The 16,466-nt window shown below is 33.9% G+C and overlaps 2 protein-coding genes across 6 annotated transcripts in view; both read right to left on the bottom strand.

The window, feature by feature from the left end:
• LOC100742149 (ionotropic receptor 25a-like) overlaps nucleotides 1-1,852 on the bottom strand; it is a 6,572-nt gene extending 4,720 nt beyond the window's left edge. The window contains exon 1 of the mRNA XM_024367928.2: nucleotides 1,004-1,852. The gene's annotated coding sequence lies outside the window, so the exon portion shown is untranslated. The remainder of the gene's footprint in view (nucleotides 1-1,003) is intronic.
• Nucleotides 1,853-4,158: 2,306 nt separating this feature from the next.
• Nucleotides 4,159-14,792, bottom strand: LOC100743263 (hrp65 protein). 5 transcript variants are annotated; one of them, XR_004461816.1, is made up of 11 exons: nucleotides 14,445-14,792; nucleotides 13,725-13,943; nucleotides 13,232-13,533; nucleotides 12,680-12,972; nucleotides 12,401-12,591; nucleotides 12,000-12,081; nucleotides 11,774-11,793; nucleotides 6,464-7,306; nucleotides 5,662-5,717; nucleotides 5,432-5,522; nucleotides 4,159-4,433 (listed from the first exon to the last, which is right to left on the bottom strand). XR_004461816.1 is itself a non-coding variant. In XM_033320966.1 (8 exons), exons 1-8 carry the CDS (start codon nucleotides 14,634-14,636, stop codon nucleotides 7,301-7,303), a joined length of 1,305 nt encoding a protein of 434 aa, XP_033176857.1. In that variant the 5' UTR covers nucleotides 14,637-14,792; the 3' UTR covers nucleotides 6,012-7,300. The 5 variants fall into 5 exon arrangements, 2 of the variants coding, with proteins under 2 accessions (XP_033176857.1, XP_003489842.1); XR_001102313.2 differs by lacking the exon at nucleotides 6,464-7,306 and having other exon boundaries at nucleotides 4,256-4,433; XR_001102314.2 differs by lacking the exon at nucleotides 6,464-7,306 and having other exon boundaries at nucleotides 4,256-4,433; nucleotides 5,666-5,717.
• Between the last annotated feature and the right edge of the window lie 1,674 nt (nucleotides 14,793-16,466).

Genomic DNA, 16,466 nt, shown 5'->3' with positions numbered 1-16,466 from the left:
GTTTCTCAGTTTTAAAAAAAAAAAAAAAAAAAAAAAATAGGAAAAACGAAAAACATCGAAGAGTATTTACTGGTGTTAATTCGATGGCCAGAAATCGTATAGATGGAAACAGAATATAACAAACGTTGGAATTCAGGGAAATTGGAACGTATCTCTGAGCGATCGGTCGAGTGGTAAATCTCGAGAGAAATAAGGGTGGCAAGAGTCGCGTACCGTGCGATATAATTACGAATCTCATCGAGCCGCAAGCCAGATGACGATATCTATGGATCGGTTATTAATTCGTCGGCAACCTTTTGGCAGAACCGATATCGAAATCGTGAATTTATTGCCGGTGGCAGCGTGCTACAACAAAGGCAGGCCAATTCGGCTTTGCCAGGAGAATTAACGACGTAAATTTATCGTCGTTGCAGCCGCGGTTAGATTCGCTTTCACTCCCCCCCTACCCCTGCTGCCTTTTTTTTACCGCCCCGAAATATCGTCATATTTGCGCGCGGTCCACGTTCCCGCGATTAATAACCCGAAAAACCACCGCGGCCCTCGAAAATTGGATTATGAATTTCCATCCCTGGGAAAGGAGAAAAGCTGGAAAAAGGCAAGGGAGGCCGATAGAAGAGCGCGGCGGTATAACGAGGACGAAACGAAAAAGCGTGGAGAACGCGATCGCCAAGCGAACTTTAATTGCCGCGAGTCACTGAATCCCGATAAAATAAACGAAAAAACGCGACGCGGTCGAAAAAGACCGGATCGTTTGATGCAATTCGTGGGAAATTAGCACCGATATCGTCGCTGCATTAAATCAGAAACTGTACTGGACTCCCTCTCTCTATCTCTCTCTCTCGTATTTCTTTCGATCACGTTGGAAAATTGCAAAATTTCGATACGTTTTTAACGTTCTCCGTTTCATGCCTCGCGTTTCGTGATAATTTTACGTTAGAAAGGCGATCGTTCGATCGGAGTACATTAACGCGTTTAATCCCTGAACGACGACAATAGATCGTACCCGCAAATTTTGGGAATCCTTGTGGAAAGCCGCTGCGTTGGTCGGAAACTTGCCAATGGCTGTAGGAAGTTATTGGCTCCAAACGGTGACTGTAAATCTTCCAGAAGGCTGATTCTCGGCTTCGTTTACGTTTCTATACTACGTAGCTAGTTGCCGCGGCAATGGCACACTGAAAGCTTGCCCACTGCTTTTCCACCGTCTCTTTTCCCTCTCCTCTCTTTCGGCCTGTCCCTCGACTTTTCCCTCTCTGTCTCGCCCGCTCTTTCTTTTCTTCCCCTCTTTTTTTTTTTTTTTTACACAAAGTATTTCTTTTCTAACAATGCCGAGCACTATAGTTAGGCGCCGTATTGTAAAATCACCGGCGAGCTTTTTCCACGTATTCGCACGCAAATTGGAGCACCTTGACATGCACACACATAGATACGTTTGTTGCTTCCCATTCTTCGATTTTTCCGACGTATGATATTGTCTCCGTGGCTGTGCGTCTGTTCGGATCTAGTTGCACAGGGGAGAGACAAGGGGAGAGAAAGAGAGCGAGAAATCGAAGGAAAGAGGCAGACACGGACGAGAATGGAGTCCTTGACGAAATACCCTCGCCTTTCTATCTTCCAGTCGTCGAATGAATCCTCATTATCAAATGACGTTACTTTCGGGAAAGAGAAAGGGAACGACGTTGAGAACTAGTAATTAGAAACTTCTTAGTAGAGTCACATTTGGTCTTTACGAGCTTCTCGGTATCTTGTATGTCTCTCTCTCTCTCTCTCTCTCTCTCCATTTATTTATCTATCTATCTCTTCTTTTTCTTTAATTAACGAGAAACGATTCCTCCGTTGTTTTAAGACTCTCTTTAATCGCTCCGCTGAAACTTTCCAGTTGTATTTTCACGAAAATTTAAAATACACAGCCTGACGAAAATGTTTAGAACTTGTAAATACTTTGTATCTATATATTACGTGTATCGCGCAATTTCAATATATTTTGTATAACATAAGGGGCATATAACTATTAATTTAATCAATATAATATGGATACGTAGGACGTATAATACTCTATGGTAAATATCGAAATACTTTCGTAAGCCAATGTATATCGAAACGTGGAGTTTTAATTGTTTATTTTTAATTAGCCGGAAATTAACTTCGCAGATTCGATATACGTAACATTCATTTCGTCAGATATTAACATATTCCAGTGCAATTTTCATTCGGTTAATTCCATGATAACGGCCAATGAGATGCGAATTTTCGATAAATAATTCTTTATGACGACAGCGATAGAGAGAAGTATAATCAGGATACGAGTTTCATCGACAAAATTCACATATTTTCTATGAATATATATATCCCGATCGGTGACACTTTGGACATACCGCTGTCACTCTAATTGAAATCGCTATATTAACTGGACAGCCGTTGGTCCCGATGCAATTCTTTTGCTTTCGCGAGTATTCGACCATCGTTTATTCAACATTTCGGAATGGACGGGACGCGTAATTCTTTTAAACGAGAACCCTTTGGCCGACCAATTCTGCAAATTTCATGCAAAGTGCCATAGCAAAAAGTGACTCGTCACGCCGCCGTACGACGAAAGTCAAGGAAAAGGGCCAAACGAAGCGTGTCGATTTTTCCACACATGGTATATGCATACCGACCAGATTTTTCTCAAATATCCGACTGCAAATGTAGGCGAATATGCAGTGGCGTCCCATTAAAAACATAGAAATTAACATTCAAGAATGATATTCGTAATAAACGTAACGAAATTGAATCTAACGCCAGTCTAAGATCTGAATAATATTATATTGTACTTCTCATCAAATATAACAATGTTTTACAATACAAATTAAAACCGAGTAAAATAGCTATTTTACAGAATGTTTTCTATTTTCTAAAATCTATTTTCCTTTTTTTTTATTTTTAAATAGGCAAGAGACTACAAGTTTTACTACGTGCGTCTGAGGACGAGGGAGTCTTTTTTGTGTGAAATGGTGCATTAATTTTACAACATTAATGCAGTTTTTGAAGAGACTATATTAAAAGTCATACAATCTGGCGAACATGAAAAATTGTAATCGAAATAACCATCACTGCTGTGCTCTTCACCATCGCTCGTTCAATCGCCTGCGGAAAATGAAGCGTCCATCATGGTGTCGATAAAGGAAACGACTTTTAACGCGTAGATTTTCCTCCTATGAAAGAAAAAATATTTTGTTAATGCTATGTGTAGATGTTAACTCAACTGAAATGTTCAGAGCAATACGCTCAGAACACGTTGGGTCAATCATTGAAATCTCTCTTCAATTATTTGTCATCATAGAAAGGAATTTTACTAAAAAAACGTAATCTCAATTTAATCCACGTTGAATGCCACGTGCGTCACCGGTGACCTCAGTGAGATAAATTCATTACTGATGATTATACACCGTAACATATCTCTTGTAGGTAATATTTCAACGTTATATGTGTTACGTCTGGCAACCCTCTACCTAGGCCAGGTCATACACCGCGGGCCAGACGGGAACCAAATAATCCTTGCTGCGTACCCTCAATAGTCTTAAGGACCCGTCATAACACCAGTAATTTGCTAGCTAAGGTCCCTCAGACAGAACAAATATCTTTTTTCTCAATCACTTTCTAAAAAGTATTGTCTACTACGGCTCCCCGATGCAATTCTTTTGCTTTCGCGAGTATTCGACCATCGTTTATTCAACATTTCGGAATGGACGGGACGCGTAATTCTTTTAAACGAGAACCCTTTGGCCGACCAATTCTGCAAATTTCATGCAAAGTGCCATAGCAAAAAGTGACTCGTCACGCCGCCGTACGACGAAAGTCAAGGAAAAGGGCCAAACGAAGCGTGTCGATTTTTCCACACATGGTATATGCATACCGACCAGATTTTTCTCAAATATCCGACTGCAAATGTAGGCGAATATGCAGTGGCGTCCCATTAAAAACATAGAAATTAACATTCAAGAATGATATTCGTAATAAACGTAACGAAATTGAATCTAACGCCAGTCTAAGATCTGAATAATATTATATTGTACTTCTCATCAAATATAACAATGTTTTACAATACAAATTAAAACCGAGTAAAATAGCTATTTTACAGAATGTTTTCTATTTTCTAAAATCTATTTTCCTTTTTTTTTATTTTTAAATAGGCAAGAGACTACAAGTTTTACTACGTGCGTCTGAGGACGAGGGAGTCTTTTTTGTGTGAAATGGTGCATTAATTTTACAACATTAATGCAGTTTTTGAAGAGACTATATTAAAAGTCATACAATCTGGCGAACATGAAAAATTGTAATCGAAATAACCATCACTGCTGTGCTCTTCACCATCGCTCGTTCAATCGCCTGCGGAAAATGAAGCGTCCATCATGGTGTCGATAAAGGAAACGACTTTTAACGCGTAGATTTTCCTCCTATGAAAGAAAAAATATTTTGTTAATGCTATGTGTAGATGTTAACTCAACTGAAATGTTCAGAGCAATACGCTCAGAACACGTTGGGTCAATCATTGAAATCTCTCTTCAATTATTTGTCATCATAGAAAGGAATTTTACTAAAAAAACGTAATCTCAATTTAATCCACGTTGAATGCCACGTGCGTCACCGGTGACCTCAGTGAGATAAATTCATTACTGATGATTATACACCGTAACATATCTCTTGTAGGTAATATTTCAACGTTATATGTGTTACGTCTGGCAACCCTCTACCTAGGCCAGGTCATACACCGCGGGCCAGACGGGAACCAAATAATCCTTGCTGCGTACCCTCAATAGTCTTAAGGACCCGTCATAACACCAGTAATTTGCTAGCTAAGGTCCCTCAGACAGAACAAATATCTTTTTTCTCAATCACTTTCTAAAAAGTATTGTCTACTACGGCTCGACAAGGGAAAGTTAGTTTTTCTCACGTACGATGCTTCCTACTAGCAACTTTCTATCGAGGGCGGCTAAGACCTTCCTGGTCCACCAACCTTCGTTTATCCAATCAGAAGCAACGTATACTGCCCTCGCTTTCCTGGCCAAAATGTCACGAACAAATCCGATGGTCCCGTGCGCTAGACACACCCATCGCTAGCTTTCCCCCGACACAGCATCGGCACTGTAACTTACTTCTTCTACACCGCTGGAAAAGTCAACGTCTAAGTGTAACTCACATCAACTATCCAAGTCGGTTCTCGGGATTACCGAACATTCACTTGCTCTATTAAGTATCCTCTGATGCTACGTCCACTAACATACTAAATTCAACTCCAAGAGCCTTGCTCTATTGTGCGTCTCCCCGCGATTGGTCGAAAATACAATATGTATCGCATAATAAATAATTCATCGTGGCGGCGCGAGCAATCCCTAAAACTAGAGTGGCATTCAACGTGTTAATACAGAAAAATAAGGAGAAAACTGAAACAAACCTTATGATCTTAATCTTCTTTTACACGCATATCTTTCGTTTGTATGTCGAATGCTACTAACGGATGCGTGCTAACAGATGCAATGAAAAATCTGCAAATAGAAATTATATATAATCTGAAGTCTTAAATTTTGTATAATCGATACATTGAGATTAATATTTCATCGTTATATTTTATATGATTTCTTGCTTGATTTTTAAGGATACGTAATGATTTTTGTGCAAATTTACTTTCCGTTTTTCAATACGTTTTATTCATTTCCTCAGCCAGGAACTGCTATAAGCGCCTGTAAACATAAAAAGTAATGTAAATATATTACATAGAAACAATGCATCGAGTTTTAACATAGAACGTAACAAATTAATGCACTTTATACATAGATTACATGTGAGTCAAATAAAATCAATAATGTGATTGTTATTAAAAATTCCTTCAGAATCTTAAAGTTCAAGAGTATATCTTGTTAAGTATAAATAGCATATTTTACGTAAGTATAATTTCAGTTATCAGCCTAGATTTCAATAACGAACCCAGACAACCTTTGCTAAAGTTGGTATACGAGCATATTTTGGTTGTCAGAGGTAAAAACACTGTCTAGGCTGGTCAAATTCCTCGTATTAATTAAGTTCCTACAGAATAATTATGTAACAGATTTTCGTTAGAATTATATCGGTTGAAAATGAAGTCAGTCATATATTGGGAGCATATAATTAACAAAATAAACCACTTTGTATTATAATTTCCTATTTGTTTTCTAACTTTGAAGTCTAACGATGAATCCAACTTCGCTGGCAATTATTACAAATTATTAATTCTTTTAAAAATATAGAGTCGCTTAATGGCTGGAATATAATTTCTATATTCAATATCGTATAAATAAAGATTAATATGTTTACATATATGAAACGTCTGCGCTTTAAACATCCGACTAATGACAAAATATGGATTAAAATGATATATATTTACATAAATATCCCACCCGAAGATTAAGACAGAATTATGCATAATAACACTTTGACAAAATCTACTCACCTCGTACCAGTAGTTTCAAGTACGCAAGCCTATCTTGTAATTGCAGACTCTCTTCTGTCAGAAATATAGATACATCGTAGACTTTACAATGTATCTCTCGTTTGATGATCGTCTGAAACGCGTGCCCTGATCTACGCTGCGAGCGTCGACATTGAGGCTCTGCTCCATTTGGAGCAGAAAAGAATTTCATTCATTCTCTGAAAAAGAATTCCTTTCGCTGGGCGATTCCACGCGCTCGAGTTTACACATCCATATTCTCTATTTCGTCACAACTTAGAAGCGGGACAAACGACGTTTTGTCGCGAGCGTACGAATTATAATTAATATTTAATAAAAACACGTAATCGTCTGTGTAATAAGAGATAGCGATGATACAGCGGGGACTGTACTGTAATCGACGAGTCGCCGTTACAAATCGCATAAACCGCGTGATAAGAGAAGACGAGATCGGTTATCATCGACATCAAGTTCGAGCTTCGCTGACAAACGTAAAGACGTATGTACGATTAAAGCGGCTCCAAGTGCTTAAACAGCTAGTGGAGAGATCGCTGTCCATTATCGTAATCGCTCTCGCCCTTCATCCTCGGAGACGAACACATAATCTCAGTGTTTGATCCGGCAGAGGTATAAATGCAGAGGTGAAGATATGGTTAACAGGACAAAATAGGAGCAAGGAAGATACGTACAGATATGTACTGTTCTCTATCGCTCACCGTTATCCGTTCCTATTATTTATATATGCGATTCTTGCAGCCAATACACGTGTTTATCTTTGATTATACCGGGTCTGTCAGAAGTAAGCGATCAGATTCGCATTCCTTTGCCTGGTCATTTTTCTCATCTCTGCGAATACACTCGAAGGAACGAAATACCCATTAGTATACCTGCCAATAGCCAAAGTATTGGTTCAAGTAACGAGTGAGCCAGCGACAGGATATAGTCGGAAATTTATAGTCAGAATACAAAGCATCGTATCGCGTACACGCAGTATCGTCTAACGATGAGTACATGAATGTTCTCTGTTCAGTGCTCTCAATTCGGGAAGATAATCCGTAGATGGTGTGTTGTTTAATTGTTTAGATATAGCAATAAAAAATTATTACAGTCGAAGAGTACCGCCCTCGAATCACGATAACGTAATGTTAAAGGGTCGAGTGGCCACAAAGAGTACAATGGTATTCGGAACAGTATTAATGGGTCGAGTGACCAAAAGAATATATAAGGTGTTCAAGGCCAGCACAATGGTGCTGTACCGAAAATTGTTCACAAGGACCATAACGATGCTACACCAGAAATAGTTCACGATAGTTAGCAACGGCTAAATTAATAACCCAGCCGCCGGGTGATTAACAAGTAATTAGGCGAGTAACAACGCAACGAAATTACGTCCAGCTAGCAATGTTTACAATTATAATAGGAGAATATAATAATAATAAATGAACTGAAAAGCGATTGGAAATTTTTCAATCACAATTTATATAATATTTATATTGTAGGATTAAGATCAGATAGAGAGACAAAATATGGTTAAAGAATAATGCAAGTCATTTAAAATAGATTTTATGAAAATATATTTTTCTGTCTCATATTATATCTTTAATTAAACAAAATTTTCCGAAGAAAAGGCAAATATTATGGTTCATATAAAAAGTGAATAGAAAAAATACAAAATATTTTCATAATAAAAATTTGTACTATAAGCTCACATTATTAAAAGATTTATGTTGAAGATTTCCTGAAAGAAATGCGGCGATATTTAAAAATAATAGATTTTTCATAAAAACAGAATAGAGAGTTCCTTTATATTACATTCACCATGATTTTTAAATTCTCTCCAAGCAAATATACTTTTCATTATGCTTAATTGCCTATAACTTTGTTTAAAACGTCAATATGAAAATGTCAATTTACCGCCAAAACGATTGGCAAGTAAATATGTTGCAAGCATTCTCATATAACAAAGTTTATTATCTTTTAATGATTAACGTCTATCTCAAATGAATTGTCAAACGATTATAAAGAGAAAATTCATTTGAAAAGAGATATATTTTATAACACTATTTAAGACAAAAAATAATACTGTCATTACTTTCTACTTTAATTATAATGTCCCTATTCTTTTAGGAAATTCACAACTCACATTTAAGTTCGAGAAATTTAACAGATATACCAATGTCAAAATACTTTCGCTTAATTCACCTATAAGAAGTACGATTGCGTGTAGTACGATTGCATGTACACATGTACAAATAGAGATAATGTACAAGGTAAAACAAACAATCTTTGATACAGACACATATATACGTCTGTGCAATTTTATTTGTCCTTAAAACGGTAAGTTACCAAATGACTTTGATATTGGTATCAGTCAATATTAAACGCACTTCTCACTTATAAGCTAATTTCATATTTTTTTATAATCATAAAGAACAAAACTAAAGATACGATCAGAGTATATACCTTCACTTTGGAAATCTATTGAATCAAATGAAATGACAAACTATGAATGGTATATAGTATATACTATGACAATACAGTAGCAATAAAAGTTAATATACATTATTTGTAATATTTACATATTGTTTCATGAAGTAAAATCCTATGAGATTATACATTACTATGAATATGTAGCATGGCAAAAATTTATGAAATAACACTGTTCTACTATTGACAACTTAGCGTTCATTTTTCCACTATATTACTGGGAACTCAAGTTGTTCCTTTATCATTAAAAATGATATGATTGTGTTGCTAATCAATGTTTTTAACAGTATTTTGATTTCTTTTTTACAATTCAGTCAAAAAAATATGTAACAAAATCTTCGCAACTTGCAATACATACGACAAACAAATTGGTATTTTTTTAAATTTATGTTCGCAAAAGAATAACTACACTTCGTAATATGTTATAATTGTATAATATATATATTACATATCCATAATTAATCTACACTTCATCGGTTTCAAAAAATGGAAAAATTTGTCCAAAATTCATAGAACATTGTATTAAGATTTTTTTAAATTTGAGAAATGGGTGAAGTTAGAGCGTTAAAAATGACTGTACGTTATATAAGGCAGACCGATCTAACGTAATGTAACATTTCTAAAACAGAGATTTCGACTGTTTTCTCATCATCGATAAGATATTTTAGATTTGCTTATTGAAGTAATATTGAGAAACTATCTCGGCCCAGAGAATTCCAACCCTTTGAAACAATGTGGAGTGATTCAACCAAAGTAATAAGGAACGTAGATTCTATAATTTGGACGAACGTCCCGAAGACAACAATCTATACTAAGCTTTTATTGCTGCTAGCATTTCCAATAAAACGGACATAGATTTTACATTTGAAGACAAAATAATAAGAAGAAATTAAAGAAAAAATTTTGTAAAGATGTAATGCTACTATTTTTATCCCAAAACATTATGCTATAGTGTTTTGATATGATATAGAATGTGAGAAAGATGATCGGTCGCAAACGTTGTTGGAAAAAATGTGCGAAGACTGCCAATGCAAACTATCGATTCTTCTCAATCGATTAAAGAAACAGAAGTTATTTTAATTCTGCAATTTTTAATAGCGTCTCCTTTTATTAGGATAATCATTCTGACGATTACGATCATTTCCACCTTGCCAACGTCCACCAGCACTATTTCCACGACCACTACCCCTATTACCACCCATATTGACCCTCGTATTCCTCAAATCCATTTGACTACGATCATCATTGTAAACCCCACGACTACCACGATCCATATTATTATAAGCATTCATAAATGTCTTTGGATCCTAATCATCATTATAGAGAAAAATGAATTTAATCATTACGTGTAGAGTAAAAGCACAATGATATTTTAAAGTCAATGCAATCGAAAGTTATGTGCCGACAATATCACCGAAATGCCAATGATTTTCATTTAATACGGTGAATAACGGTGTTTTGTAAATTTTGGATGTACCATAAATACATTTCACGGTTCAGGGCGCCCATCCATGTTTGTCAGCAGCACAGGTCATCGTCAATTTTCGTCAAATCACATAGAAAAGAAAGGGGAAAACACAATGTTAGATGTTGTTTGCAGATGGAGAATGCTTGAATGCTTGTAAACTAAAAAAATCGATTCTATTTTATATAACCTACGGATAAAAATTAGGATATTCAGAAATTAGTCACGTACGATGTAGATGGAAATAAACGATCGCTGCTTAAACGTACTGAACTTGCAGTACAATCAAAAACTAAAAATTTTAAGCGTAGAGAGAAGAATTCGTCCAATAAAACCTTAACCTGTCTATGCAACTTGTATGTTGCATTATCTACATAGAATTAATAAAAATTCCCTAACATTTCTTCAAAATTTTATATATTTATTGCTTTCAAATATCCACGGTTAATTCCATAACATTGAATATTAATAAGTGTTCTACCATGATGAAATCTTCCAATGAGCGATAGATGCATTAAAATATTTTTATTAGCATAGAATAAAACTTTTAGAGAAGCCGCGCCAAGTTTGAGAAAAATAAAAAATGTGACATATTTCAATAGTTGTTTGTTATAGATAATAGGAAACATGTCACTTGTATTCGTAATTAAAGCGAGGAGACTAACAGAAATTGCACTATATATTATTATATAAATGTAGATAAAAGATTTCAAACATAACGTGTGATATGTTTTTCTTATTAGGTAAATTAATTACTTATTTTACGTTGTAAGAAAATTAAGTAAAAAACTTGATTTCAGTGTCCATTGATACACCTCTATAGACCAATTAATTAATATTATTAGTGTGAGATATACATTTGATATTAAACTGATTTCGTTGCAGACATTAGAATCCTGTTACATTGGAAAGCATGCTTCATGAGAATACTCTTAAAGTCCTTTCATTTATGTTTTTTGCAAAAGTGTTCACTAATAATACTTTTTTACCGTGCAAGAACATAGTTCAATTTTTTTCAATAAAAAATTCCCGTATATAGATATAATAATGTTTCATAGTATCACCAAATGGAAATGCACATAAATGAAATATCAAAGATATACTTTAAGAAAAAACAAATATTTTGTGAAAAATATATACAGGATGTTTCCAAGATCGTAAAATTGAGTAGACGCGTAGTTAAAAAATATTCAAACTCGATTTTCTCGAAAACGGAGCTGTGTGTGTACAAATTTTATTGTATATTTCCGACTTACTTTTACGTTAGGAATCATTTTCTTTCCAGTTGTATCACGAATTCGGAAATACTCTGTATATATATATATATATATATAAAATGATAATTTAATGGGATACATTACCACTGGCATGTTGCTTCCACCTATAATAAAGTAAAATTTACAATTAAAAATAATTTAAAAATTATGGTGTAGAAATTTTATATGTAATAAAAACATACACATTTCATATTTCATAAACATTTTCTATTTCAAAAAGAACTAATTCAATTCAAATATATTAATAAATAAATATGCGTCAGGTTGGAAAAACATTAAAGTTTATAAAAAACGACATTTTCAGACTTACCATCAGGTTGTCCAAATCCATCGCGGTCGTTACTAATGGGGTCATAACTTTTCCCTACTCCGCCTCCTCTCATTGCTTGTCCCTTAAATAAAAAAGGAACATAACTTTAAACACTAGTAAGAAACATGAATATTCTAACAACATTTCATATCCTGAAAAACATCATAAGTAGTACGTACATAATATGCCCCCATTATGCCTCTATGATAGTAATAATAAATGTTAACAATAAATAGAAAATAAATACATTGTGAAATACATAAGAAATAATAGTCTTACGATGTAACCTGTGCACGTATTTTTCAAATAATTTTTTAATACGAAAATGTAAAAATTTCATTTGTTATAAAAATTTTTTGTGATCTTGAAATTTGTTTTTGTTGCAAGTATGAAGTAATCACCTGCAAAAATAAATTATTTTCCTGTTGACGCCTATGCAGCTCCTCTTCTTGTCTTCTAATAGCCATTGCCATTTCCTCTTGCTGTCGCCTTCGTAATTCTTCGTCGCGTGTTCTATGTTCTTCAGCCTGTCTTTCTTTCATTTCCCATTCTCTTTTTTGCCTCTCACGATCAGCCTCACGCATACGCAATTCTATAATCAATCAAAACCAATTTATGAGGACACATTGCTTATGTTATATGTGTCAAAACAATATCTTTTAATGCTTTTAAATACCTACCTTCTCTTAAGCGTTTAGTTTCAAACTCGCATCGTTCAAACTCCATTTGAGCTTCCAATTTTTCTTCCTCGATTGCCATTTCTCTTTCTATTGCTTCTATTTTTTGTTTACGTAATTCATAAAGTTGTTTCCATCTTGTTCCATACTCATATTCAAAACTTCCTACTTCTGCAAATCTTGGACCAATTTCACGAGCTTTAAAAAATTCAGTAGTTCGAGGTAAAGTTTTGTCTGGATAACCATCTATATCATCTTGTTGTTCAAATAACTCAACAATCACAGGTAATGGGGACCTATAATATAAATACCTCATGTAAATCTTCAAGAGGTTCCTTTATCTTATCTAATATAATTATGTTTAAAATAAGATTTTGTGTTCCAATTTTCAGCACACAATACAAACATCTGTCGTATCATGCTTCCTTTGGGAACTATTTTTCTTTCCCCCAATATGATTAATACTTAGGCACTTGTTGATAAGGAAAATACATCAAACAAGCGTGGCGTTGGGCTAACAGACTTTTGGAATTTTTACTTATATTGGAAACATACGCTGTTAGACGGTAGCATCCTTCTGTGCATTTCCGCAAAGCAAGTTGGGCTGAATTCTTCTTGCAAAATTCTATAATTCCTTCCCCACTGGACTTCCCCTTTTTATCTACTATAACTATAGCACGTTCGACTTCACCAAAGACGCTGAATGCTTTTTCAAGCAATTCATTTGAAATCCAAGGTGTAAGATTCTTAACTTTAATTGTTGAATCAAGAGGAGCAAATCGAACTTTAAGTGCACGTCCCTTAACCATTTTGCGATCTAATTCATGTTTTGCTTTCTCAGCATTTACCCTGTAATCCTATAAAGAATAACGATTATGTTGCAGTTTAACAATGTATATATGTATATAAATATGTATATAATATATGCATCATCATAAATCAGGCAGCCAAACATTATTATCATTTTTTATCAAACGGTAATTAATTTAATCATTTTGTTTATGTAAGAATATTATAAAAGGAAAAAAACAAAACTTATTGAACTTACCATTTTAACAAATGAAAAGTTTTTCTCTTTATTTAGAAAAAGTTCAGATGTTTCACCATATTGCTGAAACATCTGTTGGATCTCCTCTTCTGTAACGTCATTTGTCAAGTTTCCAATATACAGACGATTACGACCACTGAATTTTTTTTCTGTAGTTTCTTGAGGTGGCAAATCATGCGTAGGTCCACTAATACTCATAATTCGCTCTATTAAGCGATCCTAACCATAAAAATAAGAGCAATATTAATTATCTCTAATATATAGAAATTTTGGTAAAGAAAAGCAACATTCATTGGTAGTAAATATTGCTCACTCATAGTAATAGAATTATTAACGCAAAATTTGAGATGTACCGATCTGAGAAATATTAACATAATCACTCAAGTACTTCTATATTTTATTTAAATTATATTTGCCATAGTAAAATATGCAGTAATATAGTAATGTATAGTAATGTAATAATATATGAAATATAATCAATTATGTGTACTGAATCACAAAAAAAATTAACTTTGCCTTAGTCACAACACTACAATAAATTAAAGTGTGTAATACAAACAGAGATTATAGTTATAAATAATAGTGTTTAATAAATAAAAAAACTAGCAGTTTACAACCAGTCATAGTATGTATTACGCATCAGTTTATAGCAAATATGGCGATAGAAACAAAAAATATATTCTTTAAATGTATATAAAAAGAAATATATATAATTCTTACGGGTCCATCGCTATATCTGTTTCCTCCACTCATTCCGCCACCACGTCCACCAGAAAAATGTGCTCCTCCTCTCCGACCACGCGGACTGCGATTATCGCCTGAAGGATTCCGTTCCCGTGGATTTTCATTACTATTTTCTGTAGAAGTATTCTGAGGTTCTTGCATTACTTTAGGTATTTCAATTTCTGCCATCGCTCAGATGTTTCAAGCAGTAATTATTAAGAACAAACTCAGTCGTGAAACAGTTAGACTCACTTTCCGGCTAAATAAATCGTTCAATATGGCGTCACGAAACCAAGTGGTAAGATGGCGATCCACCAGTGGCAGCCAGAGGGCAGAGGAGCAATTCCCCTATGTAGCTCCATTCTCAGTGCATTATGGGTACATTTCTCTAAGAACATGATTGGTTATTTCATTAATAGGAATTACATTTGATTGGTTAATTCAGATAGATAAAACGTTTAATGGATGTATGATAGATGAGATTAACCGGAAGTGATATTTTAACACTAGCTGTTACATAGAGATATAAAGATAGAGTGCGTGAGCGAGTTGAAAAAGCGATATAGGAATAGAAAGAGAACGCTGCATTTATACGATAAATGAATATGGATTATGCTTTGCTATGTGCTGTCGCAGATTTGTAACTCCATGCCATGGATATGAGAATATTTCTATGTTCATGATTCATGCACGCTCCCGTAGCGTTAATTTGAAGAATATTACGTACCACAATCATATAAACATATCTGGACCACGGTTATATAAAATTTATGTGAACATGTCTCATCTTGTTAGAGATGAGTAAAGAAATCGCCGATGAATATAGGTGAAAGTGAGGCGAAAAGTTCGCACCATAAATTACCACATCTACTTATTTATTTGCACATTTATTTATTTATAAATTATTAATTTTTATTTCGATGCATTTTTAGTTCATTATTATAAATCTACATACTTTTATTTTCTATTCTTTTGAATATCTTAAAACAGTATCAATAAGGAATAAAATCCAAACAGTATTACAAGACAATCAAATAGTACGATATTATAGTATAGTATATTAGTATTATAGCTATGTTCACGCATATATACATATATATATATGTGTGTGTGTGTATATATATATATACTATTACGTAAACTATATCTACGCTTATGTATGTATAAGGTTAGAATAACTACACGAAGGTATACGATATACTATAGGGAAAGGTATTCTAAATAGAATAATGCTTCGTGCCAAAAAACTTCCTTGTAATAGACTTAAAGTCTGATATACAATAATTATGATTATTATTATATCTTCTGCGAATGAAAAATACATATTCCTTTCAGAAAAACATTCATACAATTCCAGTTTTGCATACAAAAGTTTATATTCTTCTTAGTATCCAGTTAATGATATTAAAATTATTAATTTTTGATAGATACTTCATTTACTGCAGCATTCATTTAAAACAACATTTATTATTAAGAAAATATTTTAATATTCCTATAATAATAAATTCTTTATATAAAGCTTTTGGTTTATATTTCCTTACTAATATGTTACTGTATTAGAGTTTATTATTAAATTTTTTAATTAATAAATTATTAAATTTAAAAATAATTTTTTATTATTCTTAATTTAAGAATACGTAGCATTTCGTTTTAAAACTTTTATTTTCTGGGTTTATTATTATTGTCTCAATAATAAAGAAATCTGAATAAAAAAGTATCTAGTAATTTTTTAAATTTTCAAAATAAACCGCAACTTTTTGCGCATGCGCAAAGCGAGACCTTTCCTCCATGTTGATCTTTTTCAACTCAACTGACGCAATATAAAATATGACCCTGGTCCGTGGTTTCCCATGTTTTCAGTTTTCAATATGTATACGTGTGAGTGTCTAGAGCTCACATTTATTTAGTATCTATTTATTTAGTATTTAGAGCTGTTATATGAGCTTTCCTTGGTTTTATTTTACTTTAGAGTCCCAAAAGGTTAAAGGCGTGAAATCCGCTGGTTCAAAAGTTATGGCT

This window comes from Bombus impatiens, unplaced genomic scaffold (assembly GCF_000188095.3).
Source record: "Bombus impatiens unplaced genomic scaffold, BIMP_2.2 scf_0377, whole genome shotgun sequence".
Lineage (NCBI taxonomy): Eukaryota > Metazoa > Arthropoda > Insecta > Hymenoptera > Apidae > Bombus > Bombus impatiens.
The sequence above is the reverse complement of the archived record's forward strand: the minus strand, read 5'-3'. Positions and strand labels throughout refer to the sequence as shown.